The sequence below is a fragment of the Gracilinanus agilis genome, chromosome 4 (assembly GCF_016433145.1).
Source record: "Gracilinanus agilis isolate LMUSP501 chromosome 4, AgileGrace, whole genome shotgun sequence".
Taxonomy (NCBI): domain Eukaryota; kingdom Metazoa; phylum Chordata; class Mammalia; order Didelphimorphia; family Didelphidae; genus Gracilinanus; species Gracilinanus agilis.
Window position 1 is genome coordinate 276,315,671 of NC_058133.1, and position 14,403 is coordinate 276,330,073.

Here is a 14,403-nt window from a genome sequence, read left to right on the forward strand (position 1 = left end):
AATTGAATGCAAAAAAAATCTGGTTGCCACCATGCACTCCACATAATATATACAAATATCAGCATTTTCTTCCACAAGAAGAGGCTGTGGTTATTTTTGCACTAAAGAATTTGTGTGAATGGCAAGGAGTACAATTAGTTTAAGTCATTTAATTCTTACTTAATATGTACTCACTTACAGGGATCAAAGAAGGGAACCTTCTTTTTAAATGGGCACACCTGTGCCTATCAATGTGGCTTGACTTGTGCTTCTTCTCTTATCTATTCACTCCCCCTCAGCTACAGTGAATAATAAAAGCCCAAAAGAAGCATCACAAATTTCAGTCTAAGGCCAGGCTGGACTAGCCATAGGACCCAGCACTGAAAATTAAACTCATGTATATGCATTGTGCTACCTGGAGAATGAACTCTCCTGGCTCCAAGTTATTTTACAGTTAATTACTTTAATAGAATTTAGAAACCTCTGAATGATACCTCTCCAACCTCATAGTCTTATAAATTCCGTAAAATATGATTCTACTGTTACCTACACAAGTCAAAAAGTTGCTTTCCTTCTCTTGTAGATTTTGAAGGATTCCCCACCTCAGTTTCCCTAGGGTCCTTAAAAGCTTCCAGAAGGATGAGAGATAGGATCAACTGTACCTTTGCATCTCTTCAGAAAGCCAAAGGTTGGCAACTGGTGACATCAACTCCTCTAGGAAAACTTTCTGCCGCTTGTAGTCCTTGAACTGATTGCTAATTAGGACCAGGGCTTCCATAAGAGCACACTTTTCCATCTGTGTCAGGAGCAGCTCATTGGAAAGCAGTTGCTTTACATGGTTATAAAGCATGTCAAAGTTGGGCTGTAAATTACAAACAGATTTTAGTTCATGTATCTGTAAGTATGTGTGTGTGTGTATATATATATATCCATTCGTGAGTGCGTGTGTGTGTGTGTATTTTAGATTTCCTTCTGTATTTTGCACACACAAACACTTTCTGTCTTGTCATTAGTTATAAGGGGGAAGCAAAATTGATTAATATGATGTAAAAATGTGACATTCTATATACAATGTTTAACATTCATGGCGCCAATCTCCTCCCTTCTGACAAAAGAAAAACCCAAAAAATCTGCTATAGAGACGGTCTGTTTGATCACATTTACAACTGTTGTCGCCTCGCCATAACCTCCTTCCCTTGAGTGTGAGGAGGCATATATCATTCATTTCTTTTGGACATAAGACCACTTAACCCGCTTGGCTGTGAGACTTGCTTTTTATGGAGAAAGCTCCACATATTTAAAGAAGGCCACAAATGGGAAGCTTAACTTAGCCAGGATCTTAATACCTGGGCTCAATGAACTGTTTAGAAATCCAGAGTCTTTTAGGAAGGCAAGGGCTAGAAAATAATCATCACTGTAACAGAATTTACCACATTTTCTAGATGAATTAACTGTGTAACCCAGACAAAACCTTTTACTTTTTTCCATGCTACGGTAACTGTAAAAACACAGGCAGCTGCTGATCCCATCTGGGCTAATTTTTCTCCCCCAATCTTGTTAAAAGACCTCATATACCATGTTGTGTAGTACACATTGAAGAAAGCAAACAGATGTTTTATATTCCTGGAATATATGTCTGCTAAATTTATAATTTTTAGGGGAGATTAATCTTATTTATTTAGACCAATAGTTCTCAAACTTTTTGGTCCTAGGATCTCTTTATACTGTCAAAAATACTGAAGACTTTCCAAAGAACTTTTGTTTATGTGGTTTCTCAATCAATATTTACAGTAAAAATTAAAATATCATAGTTCTACTAAGACAATCGTTTTGACTTTGTGATTCTCCAAACGATTTTCAGAATCCTTCAGACCATATTTTGAGAGCCTCTCATTTAATCTATGAGGTGTGCCATATCTCTAAAAGTCAGTTTGCATCATGCTTGGACACAGTTGAGAGCAGTACTTAAAAGAGCCTTGAAAAGAAATGGAAAGAATGTGCAAATTTACACTGAAAACTAGAGATCATAAGAAGTTTTTCTATAGGAAGAAAAATATATTTGTATTTTAATGACAGCAAGTCTGATTTTAGAGTTTTTGTTTGAAGTGATGTGTAGTTAAGGCAGTAGTTAAACAATAATGAAATTAAGCTGAAAGCAGATTAGAACAACTTCTTGGTCTTGCTCCAAGTCTTACCAGCACAAGTTGAGGATAGTCGCGACACATTTTGATGATAGAAGAACAAGCATGTCTTCTCACATTCCTTACAGCACGAGTCCTGGGAGCCTGAAAAGAAAATTTTAATAAATTAAAGTATTAAGTTTAATAGACAACCCCTATAGCTATATAATGTAATTATTTTAGGGAGAAAGTGTTTTACTTGAGCACATAGTATACAAGGATAAGGAGTAGAAAAGGTGCTAAATTAATAATTATAGGACTTGGATTTAAATTCTAGTACTTCCACTTTCTACCTTGTAGGATTCTGAGCAATTTTCTTTACCTTCTTAAGCTTCAATTTTCTAATTTAATTGAACTAGATTTTTCTAAGACCCTTCTCATTTCTAAATCTATGGTCTTACTCATACTTGTGTGACTCTTAAGCTATTTCTGAAATCAACATTAATCAAAAGACTTAAGACTAGTGTATATGATAAAATGTGATAGTAGAAAAACCTGGTCTTAAAAAGGCTCTAGATTACTTGTGAAAATGTTTCAAAATTTCCTTCTGATCTAAATATTTCTAACCTAGACAATATATAGTGGGTATACAGTTCTCCAAATTAAAGAAGTTAGGAAATAACTGTCACTTGGACAGGCCTTCTGCATTGACTTGGAGATGAGAAAGATTGGCTTATCAAAGCTGAATATTGAGAAGATTCTATAATTCTTATTTGTCTACTAGCTCTTAAAAAGACCTTTATATAATCAGAAAAGGAAATTACAAATGTCAATGTAAGAAGGTCTAAATTCAATGCAAGGTGTCAATATTACTTCTTAGGATTTGGGAAATGAATATAATTAATGATCTTACCTTACTTTCCTCAATGATTTCAAAAGTGACAGATGAAAACAGCTAAAGGGATGAGAGAAAATGATTATTTCTCACTACCAGAAAGGCATCTCTGAAATACAAGTCATTAGCCTCTAAACTGAAATGCAACATTTTCCTTCTGAAACTTCTTGCCCTTTCAAACGGTACAATTAGCATTCTGGTCATGTCTTCACTATTGCCTCTTATTTTTCCTCTCCTTCCTAATAATGCCACCAAGTCCTGTCAATTTTATTTCTCTGAGATCTTATATCCAAACCTTCCTTATTCTCATGGTCACTACTTTCATTTATGCCCTCCTTACAGTGTATAGAGACTGTTAGATCACCTATCCCCAGAGGTATCTGCTCTACTGCATCCTCCAAATTAGAGGCATCAAACTCAGGGCCAGAAAAACTCCATAGCAAGGTCTAAACCACATTAAAAGGTAATTGTGAGAGGGGGCAGCTGGGTAGCTCAGTGGATTGAGAGCCAGGCCTAGAGATGGGAGGTCCTAGGTTCAAATCTGGCCTCAGACACTTCTCAGCTGTGTGACCCTGGGCAAGTCACTTGACCCCCATTGCCTACCCTTACCACTCTTCTGCCTTAGAACCAACATCCAATATTGATTCCAAGATGGAAGGTAAGGGTTTAAAAAAAAAAAAAAAATAGTCACTTGACTCCCATTGCCCACCCTTACCGCTCTTCTACCTAGGAGCCAATACACAGAAGTTAAGGGTTTTAAAAAAAAAAAATTAAAAAAAAAAAGGTAATTGTGAAATGTTTAACAAAACAAATACAATAACTAACTTTGATTTGTGGATTTCTAAGTCAATATGAAAATATCCCTTTCTATTTAAATTAAGTATTTCACTGCTCTAAAACACCACCAGATTAATCTTCCTAAAGCACAACTTTTGATTATATTGCTTTTGCTCAAAAACTTTCAATACTCACCTTGCCTATCAAATAAAGTCCAAATTCTTCAGCCTGGCATTCATGGCCCATAATCATTGCAGTAGCCAAGCTAGACTATCTGCTCTCTCCAAAAGACTGTATATGCCTTTGCTCATACTTTTCCCAGTGCTTAAGATTATTTCCCCAACCAGCCACTCCCATTTCTCGTTCAAGGTTTAGTTCAAATGGAAGTTACCTCTTCCAAGGAAGTCTTATCTGTTCTCCCTTCCTAGAAGTAATCTCTCTCTTCCTACAAACCTCCACTGTATCTTATTTGTATCTGTTTAATATACTTCTTTTTGGTATTGTTATTGGTATGCATGTTTTGTTTCTAAATCTAAATCCTAAACATCTTGAGGGTAAGAACTGTGCCTTGCTCATTGTTGTTTCTCTGTTAGGACTTTGTATATATAGTAGACTCTTAATAAATGAAGCATACAAATTTCAACCATTTCATGAAAAGAAGAAATCCAGTAATATTATGGTAAGTTTTACTGATGATAACTAGTCATCATGGTCATCTTGTTAAAAAAAAAAAAAGTGAATTAATGAAGTGCCAGCAAGACAACTTATATAGCAGAAAAAAAATCAGATTTTGTCAAAAAGACAAAGATCCAAACGGTTGCTTATTACATAACTTTATCACATTTTTGTCTCCTCTCCCCAAACCATTTTTTTAAAAATTTGTATTGCTAGTTAGATCACAGCTAGTTTGATTATGCCTCAAAAGCTACAAATCAATGATTAATTTTGCAAATAAAACATAAAAGGAGATGGAGTTGCTTACCTTAGAAAGGACCTGGGGCAGGTACTCTGGTCTGTAACTGACAAATGGAAAGAGTGCTGAAACATTGGTAAGGACACAGGACAAGATGAGGGGATCCTTGGTATTAAAGTTCAGTACAATCTGCAACAATTCTATGCCATCATTCACTGGAATTTCCTGCAACATTAAAATTTCTTTGAGTAAAGGTTTAAGTCTATTCACTCCAGTCATTAAGTTAAGTTTTTAACAAGACTTTTCAACATATGTTTCTAGATATATAAGTTCAAGAGATTTTTAACAAGCAATAAAATTCCAATAGAGATAATTAAAAATTGACAACAGAAACTATATAATAGGAGTTCTGGGGTAAGGGGTGGGAAGAAATAAAGGAGAAAAAAATATTTGGTGATAGATATAGATGAGAGTGTTATAGTAGGACACCTCTTTTTTCATCGTTCAGGCCTACCATATGTTTTTACTTGAATATACTTTAACATAATTTGATTAAAACAAGGTTTTCAGAAATTCAGTGCCATAAGTTGTTAGGTCTATCCACCAAACATTTAATTCTTTGGATATCTACCTATAAAGCATGATTCTATATTTCTAAGTATGATGGTTTTCTAATGATAACAATTTATGAGGACTAAAAAATGAATGAAATTATGAAATCCAGGTATTTTTCTGACATTTCTTTCATTTTTCCTCAAAATTTCATATGACCATCTTTCTCTAAGAGGTAATTCTTCTCTTAGATTCACAACTAATTTGTTTAATTTTCTGATTAAAGTGATTACCAAAAGATTAAGCAAGGTGACAAAATCAAATTTCTGAAATAGCAGATAAAACCCTGGATTTAATAGGCTACTCGAAGATTTAAGAATCAGCCTGAGAAGGCAGTCAAGGCATTTATTCTCTTTACCACTTATTAAGAACAACAATTACCATATGCAAGTACATTTCTACAGTTTGTGTGTTCCAAGAATTTCTCCTTTTATTCATCTAAAGAAAAATAACTACTCACAAGTCAAATGTAACCTTTACTGTGTAATTTCCAATGTTTCAATTAATCTGTTATTATTGTTAGCAATGAGTACTGCTTCTATCAATGCAATCATAGTTTCTCTATAATTGACTTGAAGGTCCTTTAAGAGCTGCAAAATAGTTAATTATCAGTAGCCAAACTGGCAATAAACTTGTCTAAAACTGGCTAGACTAGCCCTCAAAAAAACAAATGATTCACCACTGGGCTTTTGATGGAAGGCTTTCCAACTTGGTAGGACCTGCCAGAGCTTGTGCTCCACTGGCAAGGACTGTTGTCTCCCTGCTCTAAAGATTCTTAACCAACTCTCTCTTTTTCTATAGAAAGTTTATAATAATTCTTAAAATGACTTGCTGAGGGTCATACACCTATGAAGTGTCTGTGGTCATTTGAAGCCAGAACCTCCTTTCTCTAGGCCTGATTTTCTATCCACTGAGCTACCCAGATGCCCCTTATAATAATTCTAAAGTCATGTAACCAATGGAGACAAGCTACTTACTTCTTTATCTAATGTTCGAAACATCTGGTTAATCACACTTTCTGAAAAGAAGGTCATGGCATCCCATTGTACAAAAGAGGGAGAGAAGATTGAACAGAGGCCTTCTCCAGTCCTAGCTGTACAAAGAGAATAGGGCAATGAATTATCTAATTCTAATAAAATTAAGGAGCTATGATTGTGATCTAATCTAAATTTACTTTACAGATAAACTCAGAATGATAGATTCCTTTCTTTTGGCAGTATGTGGCCTATAATTGGCATTTAATATGTTTACTGAATGCTTATATGTTATACAAGCAGCTGATTAATCCAACATCTGGGACTTAACATTATTCCAAATCTTTTCCAATAGAGATGGATTTCCAGGAACTCATCCACATACTTTTTGTCCCATTCTCACCCTTTTTTTTTTTTAAACCCTTACCTTCTATCTTGGAGTCAATACTATGTATTGGCCCCAAGGCTTGAACCTAGGACTTCCCCTCTCTAGGCCTGGCACTCCATTCACTGAGCCATCCAACTGCCTCCCACCCCCCACCCCCTTCTCACCTATTTCTAATAAAAACTTTTTAATAGTCTTTGGATTTTGCCTCTTTACTACTCAGATATTACTTGAAGATTACAAAAGCTAAGTCTTGGCAGGAGCTCTTGTTAGACAGTGACCAAGCAAATGACTAGCTGATTCTACAACCAAAGGAAAATTCAGATGAGCATTTCAATACCAAACTTCCAATTTAAATAAATTTAATATTACATGGTGATTCAATTACTTTATAAAAGGGAAAATTTAAGCATAATGGCAGAATTGTCCTTTTAAGTGAGAAAATGCATAAAGCAACTTGCAACTTTAGTTACATAATCAATCAAAAAACACCTACTAAAGCAACATACAACTGTCAAATTATCTTTATCAACATTAATACTCCTTTAAAATATTAAGTTGTGGGTATTATGATTTTTCTGCTTTAATCTTATCTTTTTTAATTTATTTTTTTTAACATTTATTAACATTTATTTTTTAGAAAAGTTAACATGGTTACATGATTCATGCTCCTACTTTCCCCTTCACCCCCCCCCCCCACTTCCCTCTCCTCATGGCCAATGCACACTTCCACTGGTTTTAACATGTGTTATTGATCAAGACCTATTTCCAAATTGTTGATAGTTGCATTGGTGTGGTTGTTTCGAGTCTACATCCCCAATCATGTCCGCCTCAATTTAATCTTATTTTTTTCTCTCAACTAGATTCAAGTTTCAGTGTAAAAAACTCCAGCCAACTTTGATGGGCAGATAGAAAGGAATAACTCTCAGAGCATTTTAACATTTAACATATAAAATATAAAAACTACTAAAGAGCTTGGTAGGAAACTTTAGTGGTAATCTTGAAAAAACAGTTCTAGTTTTCCATTTTCCCTCTCACTCCATCACTAATATTTAGTAAATTAAAAAGAAAAAAAGCCACAACCCTATTGTTTAAAATCAAACTTACAGTTCATTGGTCCAGTATCCACAGGTGTTGAAAGCTGGTACTTCAACCACTCCCCAGCCATTTGAAAACCAGTCTTGGGATCCAGGCGACAGGCCATCCTTATCACCTCTCCCTGCTGAGCTCGGAATGCTACCAATGAATAGGAGAGAAATCAGACCTAATCCCAGGAAGAGCTAAGATTTGTATTTGACAGATGTAGTGCTTTGTACATAAGACTGTCTATTTACTAAATGAATTAATGAATCCCAAAACACTAGCAGCTGAGTTCTCTAGGTGGCAGAATAATATCAGTTCCTTACTTTTATTGGCACAAGAAAGGGAAAAGACTATAGGAGGCCTAAGATTGGTCTATGGTAAAAAAATAATAAAAGCTTTCCTTTGCTTTTGAAAAAGGAACTAGACATTGAATATTACCACAAATATTATCTGTAAGCAAAATAGTTTAACTACATGACAGTAAAGAAAATGAGAAAGGACATACTGGAAAAGAGCACTCTGAGCACACTTAAGCAGTGTGAAATCTAGGGCTCCAGAAAGCTGTGTTGAGAATTTAGAGATCTTCCTGATAAAGAGCCCCAAGGTCTTAAAGTGTGACATAACATAAAAATAAATATCCCAAGGCTCATAAAAGGAAGATATTCCAAAATCACTTACAGTTGAAGAAGGCATTGAAGTCCTCGTCACTGTCAAAGTCAAATTGAGAATATTCACAGCTAGCGCTATCTGTTTTAGAGGGAAAGCCAATCTGAAAGAGATACCAACCCAGGGGTAGGGGATGAAAATAGACATTGTGAATTTTGGCTTTGCCCTCTGGGTCACAGAAAAATGTTAGGGGAGAAGTCCTGAAAAATGCTAATTTTTAAATTAAGGAAGTGCAATCTAATGTTAAAATTGTGAATGTGGGAAGACATATTGTCTTCAATATCCAACAACCTTGCTATCTTCCCAAGTCTAAGTCTATAGATCACTTCAAGATCAAAAGTCTGAAATATAAACATTCGTTTCCTAGTTCATTAGGGAGAGTCCTAGTCAATGACCTGTTTTAGTATCTTTGCTTATAATGTGCTGGGATTAAGGGTTAATTTGAATGATACAAAGAAGGGTCTAGGAACATATTCCATAGCAAATACCAAGCTTTAAGGAATAAACACAGGAATATGTATATGTCTATTTCCCTTAAGATGTCTTGAAGACTCCTCAAAAGACCTTAAATCTGACAAATATGGCTTGTTGGGCAAAGGGAATTCTCTACAGAAATCTTTCTCCACAGAAAATTTCTGTGGGTTGGTTCCTTGAATGGAAAAGTCTCTTCCAGGAGCAATCAATTGCTAAGTATTTCTGACTAATAATTCTGAAGGAGACATATTGAATACTTGTCCATTGAAGCAGAGAAAGTGATCTTTGTCAAAGAATCTATAGTGCTACTAAACAGATTGATAGATGGGACTCTCCAGGAGGAACTAGGAAGATGTTATCGTCTAGGGAAGTTATTTTGGTTCTTAATTTGTGCCAGTGAAAAATATTGTATCTCTATGGCTATTTTTCTATAACCAACATTCATCTCCTATTCCATACCTTCACCAAGTTAGTCATAGAGGCACGGAGATATTTGGGGATCATTCCTAAAAGCAGAGGATCCCGGGATAGAATTTCATGCCGGAAGAGGGCTCCCCAAGTGATCTGAGTTGATGATCGAAGAAACTGAAGGAAAAAAACCAAAAGACCTATATGTTTAAGAAGAACTAGAATCTATAAGAGGTTATGTATACATATGTGTGTGTGTGTGTGTGTGTGTGTACACACACACACACACACACACACACACACACTCTACTCCTCTACATATTAAAAAAGTTTAATTAAGAGACTCATTTTTGGCTTCTAAGGAAGGCTCTAGACTTTAAGATGAGGCAATTTAGCTGATCCTTGAGAGGAGAATAATCATGGTGACAATAGTTGACACTGATATGGACTTTTAAGGTTTGCCAAATGCTTGTTTCATTTGAGTCTCAAACAACCCTAAAGAAGATTTGAGAAAATTTAAGAAGTGACTCATCTGTGATCGCACAGGATGTGCTTGTTGGAGTTAGAACCAAGGTTTTCTTGACTATGCATACCTTACCAAGTACTTCATGTATTGGGAGGTAATCTTATTTTAAATATGAAAGTGTAGCTGTTTAAATTACAAAATATAGTCAATAATGATTTACCCTGAACCAAGGAGTCTAAATATAATCCATATTAAGAACTAAAGTCTTGTTTCCTAATGTATCCTCTGTCTTCATCATATTATTTACCTGGCTTGGATGCGTTGTAAAAGCCAGAAAAGATTCCAAGTATTTCCCAAGGTTGGCTGGTGTTTCAACATCATAATCATTTCCCTGTTAGGAAAATATCATTTTAAAGAGCTACTGACAACAGAAAAAAAAATCACAACAAATGCAGTTTCAAATTCTGAAAAGATATTTAAAGAGCCAGGGAAAGGCAACATTAGCAGGGCAAACTGCTTCATTCAGAAACCAATTCTACAGTCAAATGCTATGACTGGTAATGGCCTTAATTTTCCAACTTTGGTTCATTCTCATCTCTAATTCTTAGCATTCAACTATACCACTCAACAGTTCATTCCTTATGACTAATCAAGAGGTAAACCATCTTGACCTCTTCTGAGTTAGAATAAAAATGCATTAAGAGCAAATTAATAAAACCATTTTAGAGTCCTCAATTCTAACATGAAAGTCTAAAACCACCAAATTTTTATTTCCCTCAAAATGAGTTTTATTCACTTGCTCAATCTAACTACTTTTATTTTCAAGTTAACAGGTAATAAAACCACTTAATCTAAAGAATATTCACACATCAGAAAAACAAGGAATAATATACTATAGTGACTGGTGCTTTAGAAAAAGGATTTGTGTTCTACAATCTTGAAGAATAGCAACTTTACTTTCATTTAATATTTAGTGTATATAGCATCTGTTCATTAGCAAGCTACTAGTTAAAAGTAATCCTAAACTAGAATCCTATTCCACTCAAAAAAATTTAATACTTTGTAGGACAATCTTCCCATATCAAGTTCAGATTAATGACTAGAACCACTTATATAAATCAATTGGCAAGTACTTCAGACTTCAATGGTCCTTGCAGAATGCTTACCAGCAAAGCACACAGCTGGCTGCCTAAAGCACACAAGACCTGACATAGTCTCTTCAAGAAAACATAGTGTTTTTCTACCAGGCCTCCACCATCAGCACTCCTTTAAGAGAGAACAGTAAAGAGGGTCTGAGTTTAGAAAGACAAAATGGTTAGGTCAGAGGGTTCTTCATTAAACAACATAAATGGGAGTGGCCATTTCTTCTGCCTCCTTTATATGAATTATATTCAAGATAAAAATGTTGAAAGAAAAAGAAATATGCAACATTGCTAAATATAACCAAAATTCTCAAGACAAGTCCAAGTATCATATTCTTTAGCTTTAGTCATAAAATTCTGGCTATTTTTCATTCAAAACTGATAATTTGGGGTATGGATCTACAAACAATAGCTACACTTTAAAAATACTGGATGGCAACCAGATGAGACTCAAAAGACATCCTTGGGAGAAACAAGTGGTCATAACTGAAATTATAAAAAGCAAAGGTCTATGATTTCCTTCTTACAGATTGAAATCAAATTTTGTCTCTGTACAACATTTTTTACTAACAATGGATGCTAAAAGGATATAAAATAACTGGAGCTGATGTTCGTTTGTTTGTTTATTTAAGCCACATAAGACTTAACAATGGCTACATGAATTGTGAAAACCTCAAGCACTTATCTTTTGATTTATTCTGGAGGGAATCCAGGCATTCTGACATAATGCAACCTCAAGTTTCTTTTTCCGATTATATTTAACAAAAAAGGGTCCAGAACAGGGGAGGTTATACTGCTCATCTTCTGTTCTCATCAGAAGACATCTGGATAACTATTGTCATTGCTGCATTTTGGAAAGGATATTAGCAAGCTAAACAAACTTCAGAGAAAGGATAAAAAGATGAAAAGGACATTGGAGACCATACCATCTGACTATCAGTGGAATGAACTAGAGATGTTGCTTCTGGACTAAGGGAACAATCTCTCTAGTTTAACTAAATCAGATGGCTATCCCTTAGAAGAAGAATCAAAATTTATTCTTCTTGACCTTAGGATGTAAAAGTAGGAGCAATTGATGAATTTGGAGAGTGGCAGGTTTCATACCAATATACTCTATGATTCTGAGGCATTAATACTGTGGAGTTGTGGAAAGAAGACAAATTCTTTGTCCTGACCATGTACTTCTTTACTTTATAGCAAGAACTCAACTTATACTATCTTACAGAGAGGCCTTGAAGGTTCCTTTGGATTCTGTGATTCTTTTCATATTCTTACCTGAAGCACTTGAGTAGTACAACAGGGCCTGGAGTCAGAAGACTTGAGTTGAATTTCTAACTCAGACATACTAAGCTCTATGACCTTGGGCGAATCATTTAACCTGTTTGTTTCAGAGTTTCTTCAACTGTAATATGGGGAAAATAATAGCACCTACCTCCCAGGGTTGATGTGAGAATCAAATTGTGTGTGTGTGTGTGTGTGTGTGTGTGTGTGTGTGTGTGTGTGTGTGTGTGTATACACACATTATATATATATTATACATATATACACATATGTATATATAAATATTATGTGTAATTATATAACATATACATATATACACAATATATATATACAATACTGTGTATTGGTTCTAAGGCAGAAGAGTAGTAAGGGCTAGGCAATGGGGGTCAAGTGACTTGCTCAGGGTCACAGGGCTAGGACGTGTCTGAGGCCATATTTGAACCCAAGACCTTCCATCTCTGGGCCTGGCTCTCAATCCACTGAGCCATCCAGGTCCCCATTGTGTTAATATTTTTGAAGTGCTTGGCACACTGCATTGCACAAAGTAGGCAAATAAATGCGATTATTATATAACATACTGTAAAAACTCTTCAGCTTTTTAATGTTTTTACTCTTCCCAAAAAAACTGAGCTTTTCAAGGAGAGGATCAATGTTTTCCATTTTTTTAAACACCTCCGACAGAGATCCATTATAAGGTTCTGAATGTAACAGGCACTTAACATAACTGGCACACTAAAGTGAAATCCAAACTCATTATGTCACATAAAAATTACCAGACAATTGCCATTTTCTATTGGCTTAAAACAGATTAGAAGTAATGAAGAACAGGGTCTTATGAAAGCTGACTTTTCAGTATTAACTACTAACTAGGACACTCCCAGTGAATCTAGCCTAAAGTTTTCTACTAAGCAACTTTGAAATAGCAAATTCATGGAAAATAAATTAGCTGAAACCCAGTTAAGTTACTTCATTATTTAAAAAAAGTTATCCCACCTCACAGTACACTCAAAGTGGGCTAAGGAATTTAAAGTGGAATTCTATGATACCATGTAGATCTAAAAGATCTTTAATTCTCCAAGAATTTTATAAAACTAGAAAATAAAAGGACCAGGCAAATAGTCCTGAAGAGTCATAATTTGAGATGAGACCTCAGTGTAAGTGCTATGCAGACCACAGAAACAAAAAAATCAGGCAGAACACTGATACGATAAATGTGTCAACACCATCCCCAACAAAAAAAACCAAGCCTAGTTAATTAACATAATCTATCTACTACTATTATGCATGGCTTAAAAACTATTAGGAATAAGATATTTAGCCAAAGAGACCCTACTGTAAGCTTTCCAGGCATTTATATGTTCTTTTATTTGATGAATCTCTCTGAAACTGAACCCTCAAAAATTCAGGAGAAACAGGTTCAAAAAAAGGGTGCTCAATCAGTAATTTAATCTATATTAAGGCCCACTCCATCCCCCAGCTGGTTCCCTGTAGCAAATGCTAATATACCCTTGTCTTTACCTTTGCAAATAGATGGCACAGGAAGTTTAAGTCATAAGAATACTTATCTCATTTAAGAGTAACATGCAACACATACATAAAACTAAGGATTACAAGAGCAGAAAAGTTACTGAAGACAATCCTTTGACTACTAGGACTGTTTTGTTTTCTCACCCAGACTACTGTCCATAAGAAATGAGCTGATAGCATTTGAGGGGGGAAGAAAGGATTCAGATATGCAGTATCCCAAAGAAAAGATACTTACTGAGCAGCAGAGAGTATATAATGCATGGCAACATCTCCAAACAGGACCATTAAGGGCTTCCGGTCTTCCAGCCTACCCTAGACAAAATCAAGGGAAACATAGGTCAAAATATACCATTTACTCCATTTATCAAGACTCTCAATATACTATTATCTAGTACTTTCAGTGTACGTCCACTACACAAAAATAAACTGTTAAATGGCTTCTCAGATGTAACAGGATTAACTATTGTTGATAGCAATTATGTTTAAAAACGTAAGATTTATGCCCTAAGTGGGGGCAGCTGGGTGGCTCAGTGGATTGAGAACCAGGCCTAGAGACGGGAGGTCCTAGGTTCAAATCTGACCTCAGACACTTCCTAACTGTGTGACCCTGGGTAAATCACTTAATCCCCTGAACCTAGCCCTTACCACTCTTCTGCCTTGGAGCCAATACACAGTATTGACTCCAAGATGGAAGGTAAGGG

General features: G+C 35.4%; 1 protein-coding gene across 1 annotated transcript in view; it reads right to left on the reverse strand.

Moving 5' to 3' along the window:
• XPO5 (exportin 5) overlaps nucleotides 1-14,403 on the reverse strand; it is a 67,834-nt gene that overhangs the window by 27,794 nt on the left and 25,637 nt on the right. The window contains exons 8-18 of the mRNA XM_044674694.1: nucleotides 13,938-14,014; nucleotides 10,919-11,018; nucleotides 10,060-10,143; nucleotides 9,338-9,463; nucleotides 8,417-8,507; nucleotides 7,763-7,891; nucleotides 6,274-6,389; nucleotides 4,754-4,909; nucleotides 3,013-3,054; nucleotides 2,175-2,264; nucleotides 642-841 (exon numbers count right to left, since the gene is read on the reverse strand). Of these exons, the coding sequence (XP_044530629.1) occupies nucleotides 642-841; nucleotides 2,175-2,264; nucleotides 3,013-3,054; nucleotides 4,754-4,909; nucleotides 6,274-6,389; nucleotides 7,763-7,891; nucleotides 8,417-8,507; nucleotides 9,338-9,463; nucleotides 10,060-10,143; nucleotides 10,919-11,018; nucleotides 13,938-14,014 (1,211 nt within the window). The remainder of the gene's footprint in view (nucleotides 1-641; nucleotides 842-2,174; nucleotides 2,265-3,012; nucleotides 3,055-4,753; nucleotides 4,910-6,273; nucleotides 6,390-7,762; nucleotides 7,892-8,416; nucleotides 8,508-9,337; nucleotides 9,464-10,059; nucleotides 10,144-10,918; nucleotides 11,019-13,937; nucleotides 14,015-14,403) is intronic.